Source organism: Pteropus alecto, unplaced genomic scaffold (assembly GCF_000325575.1).
Source record: "Pteropus alecto unplaced genomic scaffold, ASM32557v1 scaffold131, whole genome shotgun sequence".
NCBI lineage: Eukaryota > Metazoa > Chordata > Mammalia > Chiroptera > Pteropodidae > Pteropus > Pteropus alecto.
In genome coordinates, this window is record NW_006434709.1 from 22,530,518 (window position 1) to 22,547,649 (window position 17,132).

At 35.5% G+C, this 17,132-nt stretch overlaps 1 protein-coding gene across 2 annotated transcripts in view; it reads right to left on the reverse strand.

Moving 5' to 3' along the window:
• The window catches only part of MTA3 (metastasis associated 1 family member 3), a 113,232-nt gene that overhangs the window by 17,088 nt on the left and 79,012 nt on the right, over positions 1–17,132 (reverse strand). For both annotated transcript variants that reach the window (XM_025045163.1, XM_025045162.1), the window contains exon 8: positions 5,515–5,703. In XM_025045163.1, coding sequence (XP_024900931.1) covers positions 5,515–5,703 — 189 coding nt within the window. The remainder of the gene's footprint in view (positions 1–5,514; positions 5,704–17,132) is intronic.

Below are 17,132 nucleotides of genomic sequence, written 5' to 3' on the forward strand. Positions count from 1 at the left end.
ACTACTGGGTAAGGTGTTAGGGGAACTAGTCAGATGGGGATCCCTTCTTGTTGGGTGAAGGCATATCTGGCAAGAACAGGGGAATTTACAATTAAGCTATGAGGTTCAAAAATGTCAAGACAGTACATGAAATTGTAGGCCTTCCAAGACAGTGGTGCACTGATGGGAACTGGTCCAATTACTGACGAGACAGACTCAATCACCCACAACAATGACCTAAGAAGAGAAGCGGCATGCTCATTTCAGAATATAAATACTATTGAACTCAGTCTCTGCTGCTGTTTATACAAGATGTTTCCCATCCAATCAAAACTATAACATTTTTTTAAAAAGCATGAAAATAATTGTCCCATTTTTAAGAAATAAATCAAGCAACAGACACATCCCAATACAGCCTCAAATACTGGAAATATCAGACAGGAACTTTAAAGTAACTGATAAATATTAAAGGATCTAAGAAAAAGTGGATAACACACATGAATGGGGAATTTAAACAGAGATAAAAAGCATAAAAAATATAAATGCTAGAAAAAATATGCTATCATATTTGAAAATTCCTTTAACAAGTTTATCAGTATACTAAACACAGCAGAAAAGAATCGGAAGAAAAGACACACCCAGGCACAATGTAGTAATTAAACTGCTAAAAACCAGAGTAAAGAGAAAATCTTGAACACAAAGAAAAGGAAACATTTATATACCTAGGAAATTCTCATCAGAAACCACATAGGCATCTTTAGAGTATTAAAAGATACTCTAAAAAGAAAAAAAAAAGGGGGAATTCTAGAAAGAATGAAAAATTTTTTAAAGAAAACACTAAAAAGTTTTTCAAGCGAAGCTGAAATCATTAGCTTAACATGTATGACCAATAAATAATTGCATTGCAAGTAATGTTTCAAATAAATGATCTAAGCTTCAATCTTAAAAAGACACTAGGAAGTACAGCATAAGGAATATAGTCAATAATATTGTAATAACTATGTATGATGTCAAGGGGCACTAGACTTATCGGGGGGGAATAACTTTGTAAGTTACATAAATGTCTAACCACTGTGCTGTACACATGAAACTAATATTGAATGTCAACTGTAATTGAAAAATAAAAAAAGAAACAGAAAAAAATGTTAGGAAAAGACAAAGTATATTAGCCTAAAGCAAGCTGAAGAAAATAATAAACATAAAAGCAGAAATTAATGAAACAGATGACAGAAAAGTCAATCAAACCAAAAGCTGCTTCTTTGCAAAGATCAATAAAATTGATAAACCCCTAGGCCAGACTGATGAGGAAAAAAGAGACCTAAATTACCATTATTGGGAATGTAAGAGGGAACATCACTACAGATCCATTCCACAGCTCTTAAAGGATAATATGAGACTAATGAATAACTTTCGGACAATAAGCTAGACAACTTAAGATGAAATGGACAGGAAGAGAGATGTCAGCAAGATGGAGGAATAGGAGATACCAATCTTGGTGTGCCCCCACCAAAAACAATAATTAGACAGCTAGGGATAAATGAAAACAGCCCTGGGGGAGCACAGGAGTCAAATTAAGAACCTACAGCAATACTGCAGAGCAAATAAAGAATAAACACTCAGAAAGAATCACTAGAGAGAGAGGCTTGGCTGAAACATCTGGAAATGGCTAAGAACAAAGAAGGGTGGAGGCTGTCAGCAAAAGCCACAGAGTGGGTGCCACTGAGGTCCCCAGTGACTTGCTCTACAGAAGAGCTCTACAGCCTGTGCCACTGAGGACCTCAATAGCCCCCATGACAGAATCCCTGCAGCTTTCACAGCAGAGGACTCCATAGTGTTTGCTGGTAACGGACCTCTGCAGCCTGCTCCAGAAAGGAAACTGGCTCCTTTTACCACTGTGGTAACTCCTGGGGGAGCACAGGAGTCAAATTAAGAACCTACAGCAATACCGCAGAGCAAATAAAGTGGGTGCCACTGAGGTTCCCAGTGACTTTCTCTACAGAAGAGCTCTACAGCCTGTGCCACTGAGGACCTCTTGCTGTTGCTGTAAGACCCTGCTGAGCCACTCCCAGAAGACAGGGTTGCCAGCCCTACCTTCAACTGCACCCCAGAGCCCCGGCTGCTCCACATGTACCTGCACATCAGACCTCAGCTCCACGGCTGATCCACATGTGTGCACATTTTAGGCACCAGAGCCACTGAAACTGCAGGCTAGCCAGCATCCCAGACCCCAGACTGCTGTTACTCTATGAGCATACATGCCCCACTCCCGGATTTGTGGCTGAGCTAACCATGCCCATGCCTCTGGCCACCACTGCCACCACGGCTACCACCAACCACCACCAACCACCACCGCCACCACAAGAGAGTGCTCTAAAATGAGAAACACTGCCAAGAGGGATCCCATTGGCCGTGACACACCCATGAGAGAAAAAGAGGTTAGGAGGTCGCAGCAGCCTTTGCCACCAAAGACTGTAACAGCCCTTACTGCCACTGCAGACACCTGTTTCTTTACCAATACTGACTTCAGCTAATGGAGCTGAAGGTGAACTACGCCACTGGGCCTTTCTGGGAGTTGGAACCATTGCACTCCAACCATCCAGCACCCTTGCACACACCCACAGGTAAAGGCCTTTGCCCACTAAAACCAGTCTATAAAGTATGGAAGAGATGACTGCTCTATCAAATGCACAGACATCAACACAAGGTTACAAGAAACTTAAAAAATTAAGGAAATGTAACACCACAAAGAAACACAGTAATTTTCTACTAACTGACTCCAAAGAAATGGGTATCTACTATTTGCCTGAAAAAGAATTCAAAATAATTGTTTTAAGGAAGCTCAGTAGCTACAAGAAAGTAGACAGACAACTCAACATAAACAGGAAAACAATGCATGAACAAAATGAGAAGTTCAACAGAAAAACAAATAAAAAACAAAAGGAACCGAACAGAAATTCTAAAGCTGAAGAATGAATTAAATGAAAAATATAATACAGAACATCAATAACAGACTTGTCAAGCAGAAAAAAGAATCTGTGAACTAAAAGACAGGTCATTAGAAATTATCCAGTCAGAGGAGAGAAAAAGGAATGAAAGAAAGTGAATCCAGGAAGCAGAAGGAAGGAAATATATAAAGATCACAGGAGAAATAAATGAAGCAACAGAAAAGATCAATGAAACTACAAGTTGGTTTTTTGAAAAGATAGAATTGACAAACCTTTAGCTAGACTAAGAAAAAAGAAAGAAGACTCAAAAACAAAGGGTCATAAGAGACTACTATGAACAAATATATACCAACAAACTGGATAACCTAGGGAAAAAAGAGCAAATTGCTAGAAACATACAACCTACCCAGACTGAATCGCAAATAGAAAATCTGAATAATTATAACTAATAAGGAGATTAACTCAGTAATCAAAAACTTCTGATCAGACAAAATAGCAAACATTCAAGGAATCAATGCCAACCCTTTCCCACAACCTTGCCAATGTTTATACCTCGCCTTTCTGAGAACAGCCATCCTAACAGATGTGAGGTAATAGTTCATTGTGGTTTAGATTTATATTTCCCTAATGATTAGTGATGATGAGCACCTTTCACGTACCTGTTTTTCATCATTGAGTATGATGTTAGTTGTGGGTTTGTCATATATGGCCTTTAGGTTTATATATTACTTTTATAAGTATGGGAGAGAGGGGGGATAATTAGTTTAAACAACACCCAAAAACTACAAAAAACATTAACAGTCAGTCTCCTGGTGTTATATCTTCTTTAAGATTTTGACACAATTCCAGTCTCCAAAATACAACAAATTTTATGTGGTTTGGCTCAACCATAAGCATTCTAACCACTTTCAGCAAAAATATATGCCATGCTGCAAATTTACAAGAATTTTGTTAGACCACGAAGGTAACAACAACAACAACAACATCTAACAGCCTTATTATTATTGTTGTTATACTTATTTTCATACCATTATTTTATCTCATGTCAATCTTAGCCTCTATGTCCGAGTATATTGCACCAAGCTACTCTTCAGGGAGTTACTTCCTAGTCCTATGTCAAGTGTCCAGGAGTGCCATCTCCAAGTTTCATACCTCAGTGTACACTTTTCAATCTGCTGTCTTCTCAGTTTACCATCAGAGATCCAGTTGAAATGCCAGTAAATTCCATGAAAGCATTGCTGATTTGATCAGCAAAACTAATAGTTCCCTTCCCAATATGCCATAATACTGGTTCATTCTATGACAGAAATAACTACATTTTGTTTTAGTTGGGAATACATGTTTCAATCTCTTGATCTTGACTATGAACTCATTCCCTGAAGTAATGTTAAGTTTCTCCTGCACGTCTGGTGGCCTACCTGAAGGCCTGGCACATTGCTGATGCTCAACAGACATTTGTTGAACTGCACTGAATTCAGAAGGATTACCAGAACTTAAAACGAGCATGTCACACTCGGTGCCGGGAAAAGTAGCTTCACTTTAGTGTGTTTCTCACCTTCTACCTTTATCAGACCTGCAGCAGATTTTGTTCTCTAGGGGTTTTGTTTCTGTGGTTTCTATTAAGTGGTATCGCTATATTATATTAATAACTACTATATTAATAACATCGCACTGGAGTGTTATTCTGACCATCTGAAGGTAAATGCCACCAATGCATTTTAAATTCTCAGCTGTACATCCTCTAAATTGAAATCATGACATATAACAATCTGGGTATGAGTGAAGTTTTGCCAGAAGAACAAATGTCAGTGACACTGACAGCTTTAATTATGTTTGGAATTTAATGTATAAACCCATATTGATAAGGAACAATTTTGCTTCAGAATAATTTTTAAAAACTTAAAAGGCAGGATATTAGTTCACATCAAATACTTCACAATCTAAAAGATTCTATTTTCATAATTTAAAAAAAAGGATGACTGCTATAAAAATCTATTAACTTCTCAAGTGGAAATTTCTCCATTTCAGAGAGATTGTAAACTCCATTAAAGAGAGCACTTCCACAAATACAAAAACAAAAGGAAGTACATAATAGCAGTGTCTAAAAGGTAAATAAGATACTGCATATTATTAAGAGGAGTCAAAGATCAAAAAACCATAAATTCTCCTACTCTGCTTGGTACAGGTTGTTCTCATATTAAAGGCCCATAGCAAATTAGGCTCAACGATTAGATAATTAGAAAAATATCAAAGGTCTAAAGCTTAAAAAGCAGAGATCAGATATATTTACTGCAAATGGTTAGACAAGCTGTCTATATTTTAAACTTGGAACTCAGAGAGATGAAAAGGATGAATTCATAATGCCAAGGTTTATGGCAAGAACTCAGGGCCTCCTGACCCTGGGTCTTACAATTACTTCCCAGAACAAATGTCAATTCCTTCCTCTGTAAGACTAGCCTTCATTCTACATTGAGCAGATAAAAATTACTAAGTCACAGGCTTGCTAAATAAATAGCTTCAGGTTTACCAGATTTCTAAAATAAATAAAATATTCCCACTCCAACATTTTATTTTATTGTTTTCTACTTACAAAGTCTTGACGTATATCGTTGAAGTCTTTGCCATATTTTTCTAGTGCCTCTTCAAATAAACTAGCTTCGGAGGCTGACCATTCTTCCATTTCATCTCTGCATAAAACAGGTCCTCCAAGTGGCACTAAGACACTAATTGCACTGCTCAAATCATAACTGTGTCTATACAATGTATCCATAGCATGAAACTAAAGAAAACAAAAAAAAAACAGAGAAAATATCCGTAAATGCAAACTTCCTAGATTATTCAAGAACAGAAACACTAAAATGCATGATGTACTTAGTTAAAAATAATATATGTAGGTAGTATTTATTTTTTAACAAAATTAAGAAAAATTTAACCAAGATTACTTAATAATTATTCAAAATATCATTTATTGCTTTAAGAAAATGTTGATATATATCTTTTAAGGCGTATATATTTTTAAATGCATTCATTTGTTATAGCAACTTAACCACGAAGATCCAGGACCTCCAAGTATTAAATTGGGAACCCAGTAAGTTTCATCATCTTTATGGTTAAAAAAGCCAACATCACTTCAGCTTCTGTACAAGGTTGGAACAGCCTTCCTTAACAAGGGAAAAATAGGTAATATATCAGAGAGTGAGAAAAATATTCTCAGGTTGGGTTAAGGGAATGATGTATTAAGAAGGAGAAACAGAAAGAAAACAGTGGAATTGAGAATGAATGACAATAATACAAAACAAAATTACATATTCCTGTTAAACAAAACAAAACAAAAAACAAAATTACCTATCCATGTTAAAAGAATAACTTGGTTGAGATTTTATAAAACCAAGAATAGATGAATAGCATTGCTTGGAATAGCTAGGCCAGTGGGAGTTTCCTATATTTTTCAAAGGAGAGTGATTTGAAGCATAATTTGAAAGGAGGAAAGATAGGTTAGGATAATATAACTGGCTTTATGCAAAAGTCCCTTGGGTCTAGCTTATTTAAAAAAAACATTTTCCTCCCATCAGAAGCAGTCAATAAAGTAGATTCCAAAATGTCAAAACCTTGAGTTTTGAAAAACTTTTGATGGTTTTTCTATGGGAGAGAAAGCGATTCATTCATAACATGCATGCATATTTGTACATGTAGCAGGAAAACTGCAAAACAGGACATTAGCCTGTCTTTGGATAAGCATATAGGTGTAGCGCAGATTTGGCTGGCAAAGTGATCAAATCTTTGCCAAGTGAGAACTAGTTCTGTTTAAACTTTCTAACATGAAAGCCAAGTCTTGCACTTTTTTTTTTTTTTTACACAGAGATCTTCTGGTATTTATTAAAATTTTCATAAATGAGGAGGTGTATATTTATGTGACAAGTCTCTTAAAAATTTAGTTTATGAGTCATCCCTAAATATCTGGTAGGGGACAATGGACAGTTCCCTATTTGCACAGAGCATAAAAATAAGCTCAAATATCAACTAAAATCTGTTAAAGAAAAAAATCATTAGCAAACATATACAATGAAATATATATTTATACTGTGATACATTAAGACATTGAATAAGGGTATAAAACATGAACTTGTTGACAGAGTTAAAGACAAGACTCATGGTATGTAGACACGTTTAGGTACAGCAACTGCTTTACTAAGGGTTTACATCTCACTTAAAATAAATCACTGGATTCCACAAAATAAAAGCAAATAGGGATTTCATTACCAATTTCCTAGTTAAATCACAGCTAAGACCACCGACCATGTGTAGTCTTGCTTTATGTGTCACAATTATGGCATAATAACTTCACTTTCAAGTGAATTTCTTCTCACTCTTCTTCACCAGAGGTTAGAAAATATTAAAATTAATCTTTACTCTTTGTTTGTGCTCTACAAACTTCAGAATCAAAATCCATTTCTCTAGCCGATCTTCGCACTTGACAAACTTGGAAGTTTAGCTGTAGTGTACACTGCTATATACTTTTACATCATCCCTGAAACTAAATAATTATTGTTTTTGGATATCTGACCTATGAAAATGGAAAGAAAATGCAATAACATTTAGGGATCCCTTCAATTAATAATACATTTCTATAAATGAGTATTTTTAAAACTCCTAAATTTAAAATGGATAACGAAACTAAAAAAGATGAAATGGTATTCAAAATCAATAATTATACAAATTAACTGTGCTGCTGAGATTCCTCAGGAGGTAGGAGTAATTTTTATAATTAACAGGTACTCTGAAACCAAAGTGACAAAATTAAATCAGTTTTCTCAACTGATTATACCAACCACTCAAAGCATGAATGAGTTTTCAGTCTTTTGTTCATGTTGGATGAATGAAAATGTTCTTTTTACAGGCACTTTTAAAACTGATGATGAGGTATTATCTATTCAAGGCTTCAAAAAGCCATAGTAATATCTTAGCCCTTATAAGTAAGTGATTATGACCAAAATCTCAAGTGATTTAATATCTTCTTTACAGAGTGTGTTTGTGTTTTTGAACACTGAAGTAAGCATTTGCTTTTGGAAGACTAGCTCTTACATTGTGCCACCAATCAAATGGAAAGAATGGGTTAGACTCACAGCTGACTAGGAGCTATGAAACCTCTAAAGCCCACATTTATACCACAGCCCAGAGGAGAGTGCAGCAATGGTTTATATGTATAGAAAATAAACATCCACCCAGGCACATACAGTATGGAATTCCTAGGGAATACTTCTGTTAAAATCAATGACCAACTTCACAAAGAAAACCAGAGGATCACATCATTTGTTAGGAGTCCAAACTAATGCCATATTTCTGACACACATAATGGTTTCTTTTGAATGGACTTAATATTTATAGTCTAATCTTACCCTAAAAAGCTGTAAGTAAAACACAGAAGATGTTTTCTATAATAGAATAGACAACATTCAGTGAAGACTCACAGAAATAAGCTGAGAAAGACCAAGAAGTTTAACTAATAACCAATGACTATTGTTTATCAGTAAGATAATAACTCAAAAAGCTACACATAAGAGAACATATTGGTTGGTTCCATTTATATGAACTTCGAGAAGAGTAACAATTGATAGTGAGAAGAGACAGAATAGTCATTACCTCAGACGAGGGGGCTCACTGAATGGGGAGGAGCATGAGAAAACCTTTTTGAGATTTGGGAAATGTTCTTTATCTAGATCTGGGTAGTTGTTACATGGACATATAAACACGTAAAAACGTATAAGCTATGTACCTAGGTGTAGGGTACTTAATACACTTTACTATATGTATGCCTCAATTTAAAATACAATTAAAAAAACCGCAGTCTTCCCTTCACATACTTTACAAAGTTACCATCTTTACAATAGCTTATACAGATACACACAACAAGATCCATTCAAATCTAAATTTTAAAAATCATAAGAACTCAGCACAAGCTGTTCTCTTTGCCAAATAACACTGAAGGTGTTGTCACATTTCATCTCATTCATAACAGATGGAGATGACAAACAAAGTATTTTAGGAGAAAGACTGACAATGAAATCTTGGCAGTGGAATTCTCGTCTTTTGTTCATTAAGCAGAATCACTCTATGGTAGACTGGGTTACTGTTCAGCAAATATTCATTCCCTCCTCTGGACCTCCATAGGAGGGTATTCTTCTACTCCAATGTTGTTGGGCCTAGCCATGTGACTTGACTGGCCAATAGGATCTTTAGATATGTGATTTAACAGAGCCCTGACATTTGTTTGTGCATTTGGACTTGCCCTCTTGTGTTAATGACTTTTGTCAACAGAAGACAAAAGACACATGATGATCTGGACACAACCTGCAGATTGTCTAGGATTCTGCGGAACCAGAGTAGGCACCTAAATCAGGCCAGTCTAGTTCAGCAGAATTCTAGACAATCTGTAGAGAAGTATACAAGAAATTAATGCTCACTGTTCTAAGTCACTATAATTCTGGGCTGTGTAATGAATACTGTATTTTCCTCTTTGAGAATAAAGAACATATTCAGTCACAGCACTAGAAGTGGTGTGAGCAGACAGCTGTTGGTCCTCTTTGGAATGATCTCAATTAAAAAAGATTCATCACCCAAGACCATGCCCTCTTTCTGAGGCAGCCTGCCACCAATGACAGAGAAGTGTAAAGGCCCAGACTTTTACCCTGATTTGGGACAGCTCTTCAGAGCATCCCATGGAGTCAGCTGAGGCTTTCAATCAGACTGTACCATAGTCTACCTTCTCCCTCTCTTCTCCTGCTTCCTTCCCTTCACTTCCACAGTGGTTGATCCCTAATAAATTTCCTGTATGCAAATCTCCATCTCAAAGTCTGTTTCTCAGGAACTCAACCTGTAACATGTAGCATTATTTTGACAACAGCTAAGTGATACACATATATATTCAATACTAACTACTGATTTGCTCAGAATTTTACAAAAAACTTTATATGTATACCTCCAGCACAAATACAGCATTCATAACATCAAATCTATTTAAAAATTAATAAGCATTAATGAGCAGAAGGTGAATATAATAAGCAGAAGGTGAATATAAACGAGTAAACCTCAAACCATGATTAAGGCATATTTCTTAGATATAAAAAAAAAAGTATGCCGTTTACTCTCAATTTTTGCTTCAATGCATAATACTCAAAACAAAATCTCTCATTCACCATTCAATTTCTTAAGACTTAGCTGTCATTTATGCAAATCTATAAGACACCCTGAGCCATGTTCTTATGTGTACACATACCTTTTGATCATTATCACAAGTTATAGGGACAGCAGGCCATGGTAATTCCGTGGCCCTAAAAGTCATTTCCAAACTTACCACGAGCAGAACTATGGGTTCTTTATCCTTGGCTGTGACCTGGACACAAACTAGACAAATATATAATATGACTGTGAACTGTGTGAAGACACTGGAGAACAATCAATGCAGGCAAGGAGTGATTAAGATAATTCAGCAAGAGGAAGTATGACAGGTGAACTACTACTTTGAGAGCATTTTTTGGACTTTTATGAGGGAGACTAGATCCGAACAGAAAGTTTCCTTTTCACTAGGCTGAGATGAAAGTGGGCAAGGCTTGAAAAATAAAATCCTAGGGAGGATTATAATCCAGGCCCTAAAGGAAATAACACATTAAAAGAAGTGGTAGTATATGTGTTCTCTGACCACAATCTCCAAGGCAATTAAGATAAATTTGTGAACCTCATTTGCTTGGAAATTAGCAATCAAATGCAAAATTATAAAGTAAGTTAGAAAATACTTAGAGCTAAATGATAATGAAAATACTAATATATCAAAGTATACGAGAGGTGATAATTAAAGGGACATTTACAATTTTAAATATTGCTAAGTAGACGAATAAAATTAATGGGCTAAGAAATGGTCTTAAAACTGGAACAGGAATATCAGAGTAAATGCAAAGCAATGTAAAAGAAAAGAACAAAAAGTAAAACAGAAAAGCATACAATAAAAAAATCAACTAAACTAAAATCTCATTCTTTTAGACAAAAGAAATCTCTGATTAAACTACAAGGAAAAAAATGGCAAACAACACAAACAATAACATGGATGAAAATTATTTATAGCTACAGACAGAGCAAATTTTTCTAATTAGAAGATACTATAAAAACTGTGTTGATAAATTTGAAAACTTAGGAAAAAATGGAAAATCTCACAGGCTGACATAACTGACCAAAATGGACTTAAGTGTAATAAAAACTTATTCTAATTATAAATTAAATTATAACCACAACCCAAATCTAGGGACATTCTAAAAAAAAAAGGCCTGTACTCTTCAAAATTGCCATGGTTATTAAAAGCAGACAAAATATGGAATTGTTCAGGATAGAAGAAAATTATAAAGAGCTACAATAAGTGATTCTCAAGTAGACCTTGAACCAGAAAAGAACTTTTTCTTTTGTTATAAAGAATATTACTGAGACAAGTAGTACATCTGACTAAAGCTTCCAGATTAGATAATGGCAATATAGCGATGTTCATTTTCTGAATCTGACAATAGTACTGTGGTTATAGAAGAGAATATCCTTATTCAGCATCTCAAATATTTAGTAATGTGGGACATCTTTTCTGAAACTTACTCTCAAACTGTTCAGAAATAATGTGTAACAAGAGAATGATAAAGGAAATGTACTAAATGTTAATATTTGGGGAGTTTGGGTGAAAGGAATATAGGAAGTCTTAGTACTATTTTGCATGATCTCAAAATACAAAGATAAGTTTTAAGAAATTATAACCACAAGCCTTCATTAATACCTGTAAATACAAATCTCTTCACCATTAACCCTAGACAGAAAAAAATAATTACCCCATAGTTCATATCTATAATGATTTTTTTTTTTTTTAAGAATCAAATCTTCTATTTTGTGAAGGCTGTCTGGATTATAGTTTTATATATTTGTTGTCTTTCATTTTAGCGGGACATTTTTCTTTGGGAATTTATGTTAAAGCTTCTTTAACTATGTTATTTGAATTACTTTGTAGAATCCTCTTATCCTTTTTCTTTTCTTTTAATTTTTTAAATTAAGTTTATTGGGGTAACATTGGTTAATACAATTATATAATTTTCAGGTGTACATTATAATTTGACATCTATATATTCTATTGTGTGTTTACCATCCAAAGTCCAGTCTCCTTCAGCTACCATATATTTGATCCCCGTTACCTACTTCACCCTCCCCCTCCTCCTCCACCCCCTATCCTCTGGTAACCACTAGTCCATAGTCCATGTCCATGAGTCTCTGTTTGTTTGTCTGTTCCTTTGTTGCTTGTAGGTTTATATCCCACATATAAGTGATCTCATGCGATTTTCAATTTTTTCTGTCTGGTTTATTTCACTTAGCATGGTTATTTCAAGGTCCATCCATGTTGTCACAAATGGCAGTATTTCATGTCTTCTTATGGCTGAGTAAGATTCCATTGCGTATATGTACCACAGCTTTTCGTAGGACACTTTGGTTGCTTCCATGTCCTGTGAATAATGCTGCTATGAACATCGGTGTGCAAATACCTTTTCGGATATGTGTTTTCAAGTCTTTGGGGTAAATACCCAGTAGAGGGATTGCTGGGTCATATGGTAGATCAATTCTTAGTCTTTTGAGGAACCTCCATACTGTTTCCCTAAGTGTCTGTACCAATTTGCAGTCCCACCAGCAGTGTGTGAGTGTTCCTTTTTCTTTGCATCCTCTCCAACACTTGTTATTACTTGTCCTGTTGACAACAGCTTTTCTAACAGGTGTGAGATAGTAGCTCATTGTGGTTTTAATTTGCATTTCCCTAATAGCTAGCGATGTTGAGCATCTTCTCAAATATTTGTTGGCCATTTGTATGTCCTCTAGGGAGAAGCATCTGTTCAGGTCCTCTGCCCATTTTTTGACTGGATCGTTTGTTTTTTTGTTGTTATTGAGTCGTATGAGTTCTTTGTATATTTTGGATATTAGGCCCTTATCGGAGGCGTTGCTTGCAAATGTATTTTCCCATTCGGATGGCTGTCTATTTTCCTTGTTGACGGTTTCTTTTGCTTAGCAGAAGCTTTTTAGTTTGATGTAGTCCCATTCTATAATGATTTTTCTGATGCTTCTTATATTAGTGTCAAATTCATGGGGGAAAAGTAAAGTAAAAGGCTATGTATTTAAAAAAACAAACTAACTAAACTTCAATTTAACAGAAAGATGAATAAATAGACCTCAATACACACAAACAATTCTCCTAGGACAGTTTGCAGTATCTCTAAGCTCATTTAATATAATTTTAAAATTCTCATCCGCAATAGATCCTCAGACAAAAAGTGTGTCTAATGTAGAATATCATTGCCTTAATGATGTATCTACAAGGAAAGATAATTCCATGTTTCATTATTTGCACTGCAGTAGTAGTCCATTCGTTCTAATCTAATCTTACCGAAGCATGGATATTACTCATAAGTAAATTGACTTTTAAAAAATTATATAAATTCTCGCTCTATCAATTTTACATTCATTTTAAGGGCTACATTTCTGGTGTAAGTTGGTGTCTAAAATGTCAACCAAAAGATTTAAATGTGCTGCTGAGTCCAATTTCTTTAAATAATGTAATGACTGTGATTTGCAAACTCTCCTCAAATACCCAATATCCTCAAGGCCCTAAATGAAATATGTGATTTGAAGAGAACTCACAAATAAAGAAAATAAAGCTCAAGATTACTGGCTAGCATTTTTACAAAGAGTTAATATCTGAAGAATAAAATTATTGTTGGTTAAATCAACTTCCTATATTAGGAAAATAAGTTAATTGTCTTTTCAACGTTTTTCTTGAAGGAAAAATTTTTATTGTAAAAATTATTGCTTGTTTTAAGGAGAAATCATATAGTGATTTTCTTGTAACAATCATAATGAAATGTCTGGTTAGTCACAGCTTAATGACCATATTCAAACTTAGTAATCTACTCCAATGGTGGTAAAAACGGCATGACAAAACCCCTTTTAGATAATCAACAATGCTACAAAATCAGAAGAAAGTAAATGAGACTCAACAAAGATTGGAAGGGAAATGCATCACTGTTATCATCTCAATAACAACTTTTATTGAACTCTTACATTGTGCCACATGCTGTTCTAAATTATTTACAGGAATTACAACGTTTAATCCTCAAGTTGATGCTACAAGGTAACTCAGAGACAGACTTTTTGGGAGGCTGGAATGACAGTGCCAGAGTTCTTGTTCAGGACACTGAAGCATCATCTGCTTTCTTTCCCAATGAGGACAGGGCCCAGGACTTCAAAAGGCATAAGAGCCCAGTATTTGTGAACATTATCTTAAATAAAAGTGTATAAACTGTTGAATGTAATTTCCTCTGAAATGATGATGGAAGCTCAAAGATTTGTGAGATAGCAATAAATTAGTTGTCTTCCACCTAACCTGGGCAGCCGAAGTCACAGAGCTCTATACCCCTTAGAGAACCTAGGGCTCAGGACAAACAGCCCTGAGGCATGCTCTGCAGAGCCACTGCATTTCCAACAAGTTCTATATGCTTGGATACTTTTATTAGCAACTTATAGAGGTGCATCTGTATACCCTTTGGTCAATCCATACCCGCTAAAGCAGGGCAAATAGGTTTTATTATTATTCCCATTGCAGATGAAGAAACTCAGACACAGGGAGGTTAAATAACTTGCATAAGGCTATGTGGATTATAAGCTATAAATCCAGGGGGTAAAAAACCCATAGAATCATAAAAGTGTACCCACCATTTATACACCCATGTTCATAGCATTATTCACAATAGGCAAAGGTAGAAGAAACCTATTGATGAATGGATAAATAAAATGTAGTATACGCATACAACGGAATATTATTTTCAGCCTTAAAAAGGAAGGAAATGCTGACATACTACAACATGGATGAACCTTAACCAAGTGACATTAAGTGAAATAAGCCAGCACAAATGGGCAAATGTTGTATGGTTCCACTTAAATGGGGTATCGAGAGTAGTCAAAAATTTACGAAGAGACAAAAAGTGGAACACTGTGGTTGCCAAGGGCTAAGAATTGGGAGAATGAGGAGTTATTGCTTAATGAGTACAAATTTTCGGTTAGGGAAGATGAAAAAATTCTGGAGATCGATGGTGGTGATGGTGGCACAACAAAGTGGATACTTAATACCAGAGAACAGTACACTTATAAATGATTAAAATGGTATATTTTATGTTGTGTGTATTTTACTATAATTTTTAAACAAGTGTATCCAATACCTAAATTTTCTGTAACTCCTGGTCTTCAGACTGTATGTACACAGCTCTGGTGATATGATGAAATTAGAATTCATATATATTACAGATAAGATGCAGTTGGCAAAAAAAAAAAAAAAGATTAAAATGCTTAAAACAGACTATTTTAAAAAGAATCCATCCGAGAGACAGAAATTAATTTGTTTGTCCTCAAATATTTACTGAACACCTAGTATATAGGAATTACGTTTGGTGCTGGGGATTCAACAATGAGGAAAGATAGATATAGTCACTATACTAATGGATGTTAGAAGCTGACATGTGGGGGGTAATGGGAAGGAGAGAGATATAGTCTTGCTGACCTGCTTTTAAGGATCTGGGTTTTCACCCTAAATGCAATTAAAAGCCACTAAAAGGATATAAGACAGGAGACAGCAAAATCACAGCTACATTTTTAAAAGATCAGATGTAATAAAAGAATTAGAGATATTCCAGGATAATACTTCCTCCCTACTAAATCAACACAGCTTGACCTTTCTCAGAACCAGACTCAGCATCAGGAAGCCTAAATTTCTAGTTCTGATTCTGTCACTAATTAAATGTGAGTCTAAATGTAAGTTACTTTACCATTATTTCTAAAATAGTCTAAAACGGGAGATTTTGAAAGCCCTAAACAACTCAAAAAGCTCTTTTCTTAGGATCTTAATCTCCAATGTGCTTTAGTCCTCAGAGTCTAGGCAAAAGAGAAATGCAGTACCAATATAATTACCTATTCTCAGAGACTGAGGCTTTGCTTCCGCAACAGCTCCCTAACAATGTACATGGGCACTCCGTCCCTCCGGCCACAAGGGTGCAGACAACAAACAGGAAGTTAATAAGCTAGAGTATCCACCAACTACTACTTACTAACCACCACAGGGATTAGTTTGTTCTAAAGAATTTTGTTTCCACAAAGGAAGGGCGGGGGTGGGGTGGGGGGGGTGGCGCGGGGAGGAGGAAAGGTCAATGCAGGTATTGTTGTAAACTGACTTTTTCTTTGCATATTATACAAAGTATACCTTTTAATGAAACAAGGGTGAAATCTATGAAGCCTCCATGGTTTCAATGTACTAATAATTATAAATCTTATTACATATCTTAGACTAGCAGTGTTTGAAATTCACAGTCCAGCTATGTTCGTCCCGGATCTCAAAATGAGGAAGTTAGATCTAGTGATCAGCAGGCAGCTTAATTACCTACTGTCAAAATATGACTGGTGATTTGACAAGTGGCATATATTGACTGTCACGTATAAATGAATGTGTCGGATTAGGGATGCTGAAAGCCCAATTACAGTCCTCATGGAAAAGTCACAAAGAAAATCACCTAGAACAGGCTACTCAGGTTCCCACAGTTTCCGAACGAGGCATCTCTGCAGTGGGAGGTCTTCAGATCCACAGTGCGGTTACCGTATTGGAAAAAAAAAAAAAATACTAACCTGATATGTTACAGGAATGCAAACACTGTAGGAAAAATAAGAACTTGACTTTCCAAATTCAGCTGAATGATGAAACCATTTTCATTTAATGGTACAAAAGAACTTATCAGCCTTTCACAAGTTCTTTTTGGGAAACAATCTACAAAACTTATATTCTCAACATATTAATAATCAATTTTAACCACTCCCACTCATTTTTATAGAAATGCCTCAGGATCTTATATTTTAACAACAAAGTGGAAAGCATACCACTAGGAAAACAGGATTAAAGGTGGAAGTCATGGCATCTAATATAACAAAGGGCATTGATTTCTTCCTGCTTTCACAACTTCTAAGAGATGTCAATTATGGCACTAAAAATATGTCAACACAATAACAACATACAAAAAGAGTCTGAGTAAAGCTGAATCTAGAGTAGTTAGAGCAGGAAACCAGGGAATTTACATGTTGTAGACAAAAGAGCAGATCTTCTTCAGTGCT